The 10979-nt window shown below is 32.6% G+C and overlaps 1 protein-coding gene across 1 annotated transcript; it reads right to left on the bottom strand.

The window, feature by feature from the left end:
* Positions 1-5097: 5097 nt before the first annotated feature.
* LOC148952757 (uncharacterized) lies at positions 5098-9287 on the bottom strand. Its single transcript, XM_089087401.1, has 2 exons — positions 9233-9287; positions 5098-6527 (listed from the first exon to the last, which is right to left on the bottom strand). Coding segments are annotated over exons 1-2 (552 nt in total). The 5' UTR covers positions 9235-9287; the 3' UTR covers positions 5098-5977.
* Between the last annotated feature and the right edge of the window lie 1692 nt (positions 9288-10979).

Raw genomic sequence — 10979 nt, 5'->3', positions numbered from 1 at the left:
CATTTTTTAAGTAAAACAAGTGTTATAATGAGAAAGAGTAAAAGGTATTTATTAGTGTTCCCCTTGTCCCTAGTTCTGATATGGAATCTTGTATGTATTTACCAAATGTACCATTCAATTCTTTTCAGTGGTAATTCCAAGTATAGAAATTGCATCCCAATCTTTTAATGGCTGTCAGAGTGTCAGGTAGTGGTTGCATTCTATGGTGCTCTCATGATTAATGACGATTAATTTTGTCTAGAATATCGTACATAGTGACTCATTCCTTATCATCACGAATATCCGTTCTTAATTTATAAAATGATTGTTCATTTTAAGTTTTGTAAGGAGTTAGATTATTATTAGGCTAAACACAATAAACCTTAACCGAACCATTAACCTTGTTGATTTAGATAATATCCTATCCTCATTTGAGTCTTAAAACTCTTAGTGCCTTATGGATCTAAGTGCCTTTCTTTCCTGTTTTTGTGTTTTATCTGTATGTATTATTTCATCGTGGGATTACAAAGCCTTTTGTGTAAACTCTGTCCTCACGTGTTTTTTTTTTGAAGCCTTACTATACTCATATAGATATTTTTAGATTTTTTGTTGCAACAGCATCAAATAAAACATAACAAAAATTTTTTTGCGGTACTAGACAAAAAATATTGTTGATAGTGTATTCAGTGAAATAAGACAAATTAAATTCTAAAAGTTAATAAAGAGTTCACTGCTGTTTAACCATTACGATGCACAAAACTGCAGCTAAAAACAGATGAATTTTGGCGGATCACATAAATCGTTGTTCTTCCGTGAAAGTGCAGCAGGACGAACAAAGGGAAAGCAAGCAAGGTAAAAGTAGAGTTAGATTAGGGGCAAAAGTTTTTCTGACTATAGCACGAAAGAACTATTTCAGCACTATTTCATCATTTGTAGCACTGTAGCATGTGCTTCAATTTGTAGCACTTTTGTAATACAATTTTTTAATTTTGTCATTGACGAAATGGTAAGGATCCTGAAAAAGGTTAAGGAATTATGAAAAAGTTTGGACCGGATGTTTCCGTATTTGTTTTGAGATGCTTGTGCGAAGTTTCATTTAACCAGGACCGCCTTTCTACCGTGTTTGTTTTCGATTGGTGCTAAGTTTGAAATAACCGGACAAAAAAACTGCTCTAGAACTAATCCATCTACACTTATCGGGCAAGCCGCGACACGCGCAAAATTTTTATTTGACTTTAGCACAGAAAATTGTTGTGAAACACACAAATTTGGGCAATTTTAGAACTTTATGAACTGACCATGATGGCAGTTTTGGTTTTCAAAGGCTTGGCCGTATTTTGGCTTGTTTTTCAAAGGCTCGGGCTTGTTTTTTGTTTGACTTTCTGACAACCCTGATACAAGCAACAAAGTAGACGATACACTATATTCTAGTGACACTACGAACACATAAAGGTCGCTGTTGGCATTTTCTTTCAAATATTAAAGTCAATTTTCTAATACACAAAGAAACTGTTGCACCTTTGTGCAAGACTTTCTGGCTTTTCGTGAAAAGTCAGGTTTTCTGTGTCGTACGTACTACAGTGTGACAATGACTAGTGTTGCCACCCTTCCCTGGAAGAATTTACTAGATCTGAGAGGAAAAATTTACTAAATCGCATCTATTTTTACTAAATGCTCAAAAAATGTTTTGCGCGAGCCGCACGCGCACCTTCAAGAATGAATTTTTATTATAGGAGGATAATCAATAGGATTTTCAAAATCTTTTTCCTATTTTTCTTTTTTTCTCTTTTCTCTTTCTTTTCCTCTTTTCTTCCGTTTTCATAGTATGATTGAAAATTCCTGAAACCCATAAGTTAAAAAATCCTTTTTTTTGAATTATTTTGATGTACTACTGGATAGGCTTCATATTCCAGATGCGGTATATCCAAGACGTCAAACAATAATCTGGAATCTTGGATTCTGGAAAACCTGCTGGCGAAGCCCGGCTTTAAATTTATCAATGGTCTTCAGGTCATAAAATTCAGATATATTGAAAAAGTAAAAAACAATCAAAGAAGAAAAGTAGCTACAACTCATATTCACGAAGCAATTCAGGGGATGGAGTGCACAGAATCTGAGATATGTTTGAAAGTGACGTCTTTTGAAATTTGTCCCCCAGTTTCCGTTTTTAGTTTTGAAATCTAAACCATTCAATTTTGCATTTTTAAGAGGAAATTTGCCAGTTTTAAAACACTAATTAGGCTGGTCTTTAAATTAGGGATAATCTGCTTAGAAAGATCTCTGGCAGATTTTAAAGCAATTAATAAATAAATTTTTTTCAACTAATTTTTTCTGGATTCTCTCTCGTTCGTATTCAAGGGAATAAAAAACCAATACAATCTATGTCACTTCAAAACGGAAATGACGAAATCAGCCCCGGTTTAGTTGTAACATTATGTAAATTAAAAAGTGCACCTCAAATCGGACTAGGGCTGCCAACAAAAAGAAAACTTATATAACATACAATAATTAGTTTAAATATTTTTTTGACTATTCAACCTTTTTTTTTTCTTGAATGAAATATTTATAACTTGCTTCTGACAGCCAGATACTCATTTAGTGACAGTTCTTAAATAATGAGTCCATCTCTGTTTAACCCTTTCCTTATTGTAAATTACAGCCCTGTTCCCATCTTGAACTGGAATAAGTCCAAATTGATTATTGTCAGGCCGCTTTTTTGAAATACTAATTGTACATTTTACTATTGTATACTGTATATGTTCTGCTCTTGTATATTTTACTATGTGAATTTGGAAACCTAATAACAATCAATTCTTAAATCTTTAATATGAGATTTGAAACATTAACGACAGTCAAAGTCATATTTTTTTCAATTTCTCTATTAATGTCCGTCTAGAAGTCTAAAACAACTGTTTATCTTATCTAGTATTCAACTAATTACAACCATTAATTGCACGTCCTTCTGTAGCTGGTGATGAGTTTTCCTTTGAAGAGGAAGTTGTACAGTCTCACAATCACAATGCAACTGATACACGTGAGTATAATAAAGTAGGAACAATTCAAATAATTCTTTTTCAGGCCTACAAAATAAGTGTGGTTAATCTAAGTTCAAATCAATTAAAACATTCTTGAAGGTACCAAGAACTAGGTTTTCTTAGGAAAGAAGGAACCAACTTTTGTATATTTTATTTTTTGTTACCAATGTTCAGTTTTTTTTTTTGCTAACTCTGTTGTGTAGAATTCTGTTGCAAGACTATATGTAAACCTTTTGTGAAACAATAAGCTGTAAAAATTGGAGAGATGGGGGCCTTTGCCCTTGCCAATTCACATAAATTTAGAATTTATTGGAATTTTTCTATAACTCATTTTTTCTTTTTTTTTAATTGGTTTTATCCTCACAAAGTAAATTCCTTTGTATGTGTTTAAATGGTTGGAATTTACCTTTAGTTTATCTTTTATTTTTTTTGTTTTATATTAGGTCTATCCTACTGGAATAAATTCATTTGTATTGGCCTGGCATTACTTATTGATGGATATCTCTAACATGTTTATAGGTTTTTTTGTTTTTTCTTTAAATTTAGATGTTTTTTTAGACTGAAGCCTTAATATTCTTTGCTTAAGAGGACAGAGTGGATTAATCTTTAGGCTGATCCAGGGCCTAGTCCCTCATCCAAGCTGTTGTAAGCCCAGTATAACAACCTTTGTAGACATGAACCTTAGAAATAATAGTGTTTTTATTTTAAAATTGTGTACTAATGTTGGATATTTTTCCCCAAAGTTGAAATCTAAATCATTAGTATTGTTAGATTTCATGAATACAATGTCTTTTATTTATCAATTTATTGATTGCATAGGTTAATTCCTTTAACCTCTATAAGAAACTAGGCAATACCAAGCTTTAGCTACATCATGCTGGATTGGGAGGTATTTTTGAGCCCTCTGAGGTATAGATTATTGCATTGGTAGTTGCTTCTAATTCAGCTTTTGACAAACAGACCTTTCAACTTTTATATTATTTTTCAATGAATAGACTAATATTTTTTGTGTTTTTGACAGATTATAACTGAACCATAAATTAATTTGTTTACTAAATTAATTTTTAAGACAAATTTTAACTGAATCTTAAATTAATTTGTTTACTGGTATAAGTATAACTTCTTTTAAATTAGTCACTTTTTGGCTAGAATCCTAATTCAGCAGTTTTGGGTGCATTTACTTGTGTGATATATAGCTATATTGGATTCATAGCCTTACTAAAAGACACATTTTAGCTTTTTCGAAGGATGTTTATGCTCAAAGTAATGTTTCAGTAGAATTGTACTATTGAAAAGACAAAATAACTGATATGGTCAAAAAGACTTAAGAAGTATAGTATGCTTCCTGTTGACTTTGCTTTGCGAAAAAATATAGACAAGCAAATTTTAGTCTTGTGCTCTTTTTCTAGATCCTTAAGTCTTGTACTCATCTTTCTGTGTTGTAATATCTCCTTTTTGTTTTAGCTTATGTTGCAAGGGAAAGGAAAATATTTGCAGGAAAGAAAAATCGCAATAAGGAACAAGAAATAGATGGCTTTCTACGTAAAGAGTTTGAACAAGCTTCAGAAACACAGGAGCCATTAAAAAACTTCATGGCTGAAACTTCTTTGGTGATGAATGAGTTGTTGGAGAATCAGAAACAAAACACCAGATTATTAGAAATGTTTCTTCAGCAATCAAAGAATTGCCAAACTAGTACCTTCAATCATCATCAGATGGGCCAGTATGGTTATTGAAATCCACTTGTGAACTTACCACCTTTTATTCCAGATATTAAGTTTCAGTCAGAACCAAATATTGTAAAAGTAAATAGCCCAACAAGGTGAAAGTAATCCACCTTACTCCTCCAGAAAAGAGGCCACGTTTGCATTAAACAATTTGTATGTGTTCACATGTTTTCTTTTCCTTTTGGGATCCTTTAATGATGATAATGATTTTCATATATACTCAGCAATTCATAATTTATCTAATTGAAAATATTATTTTTTATGAAATATAAATATATACCTGGAGTATTAAATTAGCAGTTAAGATTAGTATCTATGTATTTATGGACAGAGGAAGTTTTACAAGGTCAATAAAATCAAATTTTCAAAAATGTCTACACTCTAATGTAACAACCAGCCAATTTGTTAATCAAAAACAAATCAGTAAAAACTAAAATGGAAAATAAATTCGAATGGAACGAATAAAATTCTTCAGCTTCAAAATAGAGGACACATCTTTGAGCTCAAAACTTTACCAACATAATTAAAACCTAAATTACAATAGTGAAGATTACACACCATATACTACCATTTAGTTTAGTAATCAAAATCACTCTACTGTAACATCTTAATCTACTAATTGTTGTCTAAGGTATGTTCGCGGCTGGTCGCCTAGAGCAAAACTTCCTCTGGTTCTTTGCAACCTCAAATTTCCTTCCAAACATTGAAGCTCTTCTTTCCACTTTTCTAAAATTTTCAAGCTTTTCTTTGCACATAAGTTATTTAAAGCCATACAAACAGTAATTATTTTGTGTTCAGTTCCAAACTTCACATCAAGATTGCAAGCAATTCTTGGAAATCGTGCCTTTACATGACCAAACATACTTTCAACAACACGTCTTGCTCTTGAGTGCCTTTTATTATAATACTTCTGTGTTGCATCTGAATGCTGCTGTATAATTTTGGGAACAATTGCTCATGTTGGGCATGCAAAAATAGCTCAGTACTCCTAAAAGCTCCAGCATCATTTTCTCTTCCTGGAATTCTCGCTTTGACATACGTACAACTGTATTGTGCATCAGCAACAGCAATCATATTAACACTGTACCATCCTTTGTAGTTGTAGAAATCAGTTGCCAGGCTTCTAGGAGGGTGTATTGGTACATGGCATCCATCAATTGCTCCAACAGCCATAAGAAACCCCCACAGTCTTTCAAACTCATTTGCCTTATCTAAGAACTCAAGGTCATTCTGGAGCTATTGAATTAAAAGAGGAACTATACTGTCCATGCAAGCATCTATAAAATTATGGAAAATATGACCAACTGTACTACGCCCCACTCCAAATAATGATGCAATTGTTCTATAAGTAGCAGATGTCGAAAGCACATGTATCCAAATGGCTATTTTTTTTTCAATTGGAATAGCTTTCCGTAATTTTGTATCTGAAGTCTCCAAACATGGAGAAAGTTTTGTAAGTATCCATTTGAAGCTTTCTCTGTCCATTCTCATTGTGGCATAAAAGTCGCTCTCACTATAATTTCTAAAAATTTTCATCCACCAATTATCAGACTGAGGCTTCACCCAGGTAATCCTTCTTATAGAGAGCATGTGTCTGTCTTTTCTAATTTCAGCAAGTCTTTTCAACAAAAATTTAATTTTTCTCAGTCTATTAAAGTTTAATGTCTGAAAAGCAGCAACTGTAGTAGCAATGTTTTGTAGTGCTTCACAAATCAGCTGATTTTCTGAGGTCAATTGCAAAACTGTTGTGATTATTGCTTGATAGTTATCCATGTCTTTGCTTGTCCTGAAATATAAAATATTTAAGGTTTGTGATAAAGATAAAAGTGAAATAATTGGAGATTTACAAGTACAAGCTTTTGTAACTAGACTGAGGTTTTTTTCAGATGTGCTGGGAAATCTGATGCTCTTAATTTGATTAAAACCATTATTAATTGATTAAATTGATTGATTAAAACCATAACTGATTAAAACTATTATTTATCATGATTTATTTGTTTGTGTTATCACATACCAGTAAGGAGTCTTGTGGTCCCTAGGAATACTTGAAAGGGAATATCAGAAAAAGGTAACAAAACTCTTCGGATTCTACCATTTTCAAATCAGATCGGCGAAAGGATTAAACTCCTGATTTTGTTACCTTTCAATTAAACTATAATCCCCCCCCCCATAATAGCCAGCTCTAAAAAGCAGATTAAATTGTATTAAATGTGATTTTAAATAAGATACTTCACATGTTTTTAATCAAATCTCTGAAATGAGAGGCTAGGTTTTCCATCAAGATTTTACATCCTGTAAGATAAAAGTGATTCATGTTTGTCTTTTAAGAAAGAAAAAAGTTGATTTTTGAGAATATGTTAGGGTACGGGAAAGCAATTATGGTTTTTGGAAGAGTTTTAGGGAATTATGAAACCAAATTTTATTTCCCAGAAAACCTGATAATTTCACCATATATTAGGAGACAAGGTAGGTGTTGTTCATAGCATTATTCAACACTTGCTTGTATTGCTTCCAGAATTACACCTAACATTCCAGACTTTGGCCTCCCAATCAAGCAATTGTGCTAATAGCAGTTGTCCTAAGCAATACTTGTATTTCTCACATGTTTTGGAACAGCAATTCACTAGCTCTAAATCAGTATTAGCAGTGTATGATTATATATAGCTCAATACAAGTCAGTGAATATGCAGGAACCAAGCCAACAAATAGTGAATTACTCAAAGGAAAATCATGCTTTATAAGTAAAAGTCATTAATTAATAGCAATATCTAGCAAAGACAGATTGCAACAATCTAGATGTACTATTGCCAATTTGTTTACCATAAAAAAGAAAGAAAGATCCACTTGTGGTAATAAAATCACAGCCATTCAGAAAAAATATTTAGGCTATTGGTACTGTTTAGGGCCCAATTTTCCGATAAAATAATTATTTTTTAAGCCTTTATGCAAATCAGGGTCTTGTCATAAGGAAGACTTTAACATATAAATGTAAATACCCATAAAAAAAATTGTGTCTCCAGTTTCTTTGGGAGCCAGTGTCCCCACCTAAGTTATATATATATATATATATATATATATATATATATATATATATATATATATATATATATATATATATATATATATATATATATATATATATATATATATATATATATATATATATATATATATATATATATATATATATATATATATATATATATATATATATATATATATATATATATATATATATATATATATATATATATATATATATATATATATATATATATATATATATATATATATATATATATATATATATATATTGTTTGCATGAGTACTCCCATAGCCTTGGAACTTGTGGGTGTAAGATTCAAGTAATTCTGAGCAATAAGGTTTTTCTCCTGTCTTAAAAAAACCAAAACTTTTATTGTCTTCTTTTTCTGTGTGCATTAAGTTATTAATGCACACAAAAAGTTATTAATTAAAAAAAAACTTTGTGCACAAAAGAAGTCTTTCAAAGAATAGTAAACAGCTAAATTAATTCTAAGACAAGTAGAAATAAATTCAAATATTAATTCAGCACAAAAAATAGCAGAAATCACTATCAGTAATTAAATAAGAGCCAAAATGAAACGGAATTGTTTATTTTGTACCCTAAGGTTCTTTTGTACCCTAAGACTTGGCTATATATCAGCTTTTATACTTTGTAAAGACAATGCTTGAGTTGAACAATGCTCAACTTTGGAAATTGCAAACAGTCTAGGTTAGGACCTCAGTACTCAAACACTGCTTATTCTTGGATAAGTACTTGTATTAACATGTATCTTTCTTAAACATGAACAAAATTTTCCTACTTTAACATGATGTATGTCATATGTGTAATTTTTGGTTGTTAAGATTGGCTAATAACAGGGCTGCACTGAGTTAGGAGGGAGGATATAATGAATATGCTGACAAAATCATCCAGAGTGCCAACAAAAGCAGATACATTAGTTAAATTAAACTAAAAACATAAAATAAATTCCAAGGTGTTTGCACAGTGTGCAGACACTTTTGAACCTTGGGGGAGGGAGTCTCCCTCCTGAGCTTCACCCCTGGATGCAATTTACACCTTTCATGGTAATTTTTCAAAGCAAAAAGTAGGTGCGGAATTTGTAAATAGAGATTTGCCTGACTTCTTCATATCCCTTTTAATCCAGGAAATTAGTGGTATGTTGCTAATTAGTTAAATAAGCCTAATTCATCCAGGATCCAGAAAATTATTTTCCAAATTCAAAGTGCAATCAGGTGCTTTAGTCTAACTCAGATTAGTCTAGTCTATTTAAAATTCAACTATCTATGTTAAAATCATAGTTTAGTAGCGTCTTGCTTTCTTGGAAAGTAGTTGAACTAGTAAATGAAACTTCCAAAAGAATCTAGGACCTACAAATATCCCCTTCAAAGATGTTACCAGGCTATTTTCTACCCTTTGTTATTTCTAAGGCTTAGAAGATTGTATACATAACAGGTCTATATGGGTCTAATTTGTGAAAAAATTGTTTGATATTAATTTCGAGTTTTCAATCTCTTTCTCATTTGCTTTAGTTTTTGAAAATTAAAATTGTTTTTTTCGAGTAGAATTTTAAGCCAAACAGGGTATTTTTTTTAAATTTGCAAATTAGATTTGTAGATCTTTAAAACATTTTAAATTGGGATTGGGTATAGCTTCTTAAAGTTGTCTTCTTTTGCTTTGTTTGGGCAGAAGATCTATTTTGCAAGGTTTCACTTTTCAACACAGGATCACCAAGGTCAATGCCCTTTGGATGGAGGAGTTGAAGTATGTACGTCAAAATATCTTGCCAGGAAATCATTAATCCTCTTGATGCATTTCTGAGAAATTTAGTTACCTAGGTCAACTACTTTCCAAGGTAGCAAATACCCCCTAAACTAGGATTTTAAATCATTTTCACCCAAATTATCTATTGAATTGCAATCTCTGACACTATGTTCCAAGTTTATTGTCCTGTGTCCAAGAATGGGAAGTATTTCCGGAAATTACACTCAAGCTAGAAGCAATTAGCCTGTGATGTTAACTATCAATCCATTTAAAATGATTACTATGGTATATGTAGTCCCCGAAGCCGCGCCACGCCGACATCACGGCGGTGAATGTGTGATTTAGTATCGGCGGCGGCGCGCCACCAGGCGCGCCGAAATTTTTCTGGCGGCGCGCCGCCGATTTTGGACCGGCGGCACGCCACGGCGCGCCGATTTTTCTGATTTAAAATAATAATAAAAATTCCACTTCACCAAGCACGTTCAACCTCGATTTTAGTAAGGATTTTTAAATGGTTGGCTAAAAACATGCAAGAACAACATGACAAAACAGGAATTTGTTGGGCCGTGCGTAAAGTGTGTATGTTCACCGTCGATCAGACCAAGTAGAATTCTCATTTTTAGCCACTATACCCAGGGAAACCTATGTTGTGTTTATGTTTAACATCGCATTGTTCCTATAAAATCCCGTATTTAGTCATTTTCCTTCTTGTTAATGATTTGGGCTAATGTGTGTATAGCTTTCAAAGTTTGAAGTTCAAACATCTCCTGTTCATCAAATACATACGAAAAGGAAGTGAAAAAAAAAATAACAACATCGAAAAAACACTGTATACAAGTCAGATACCATGGCTTAACAACACTAACAATTTTAAATCAGCGGTTACATCACTTCATTTACAATTGATGTAACAAAAGTGAGTTTGTTCACTCTGCCTGGAGCCATTGATCTTTTTGCAGTCACTATCAATCCTGTCGGGCTAAAAAGCTGTCTAGCTGAAGCACTTGTGGCCGGTACAGCCAGAACTTGACGAGCGTAAAATGCCACTCGCGGGATCTGCTACTAGCATTGGACCTTGGGGTCCCACAGAATGACGCAAATGGGATTCTTCTTTGTATCTGCTGAAATAAGTTGTTTTTATAAGGGAGAACTAACCTGCACCTTTACCATAGGGCTCCTGCGCCCTACACTACAGGAGGAACTAAACTGCACCTTTACCCTCATTTCTTATCAACACGGAATAACCCTCCAAAATTCTTTTCTGAAAGAAGTGGTCAAGTTATGACGTTTTAAGTCAAAGTTAAAGGCTACTTCAACTTCAGTGTGCTTTGCTCACTGTGCAAAAAAAAGTGTAATTCATTTCTATAGATATATTTCTATACTAGCTCTAGATAATCTACCAAGCGGGAAACTACCACAAATTAGCATCGA

Source organism: Artemia sp. Qi Xiang Cuo, chromosome 4 (assembly GCF_049724085.1).
Source record: "Artemia sp. Qi Xiang Cuo chromosome 4, ASM4972408v1, whole genome shotgun sequence".
Classification (NCBI taxonomy): Eukaryota; Metazoa; Arthropoda; class Branchiopoda; order Anostraca; family Artemiidae; genus Artemia; species Artemia sp. Qi Xiang Cuo.
The sequence above is the reverse complement of the archived record's forward strand: the minus strand, read 5'-3'. Positions and strand labels throughout refer to the sequence as shown.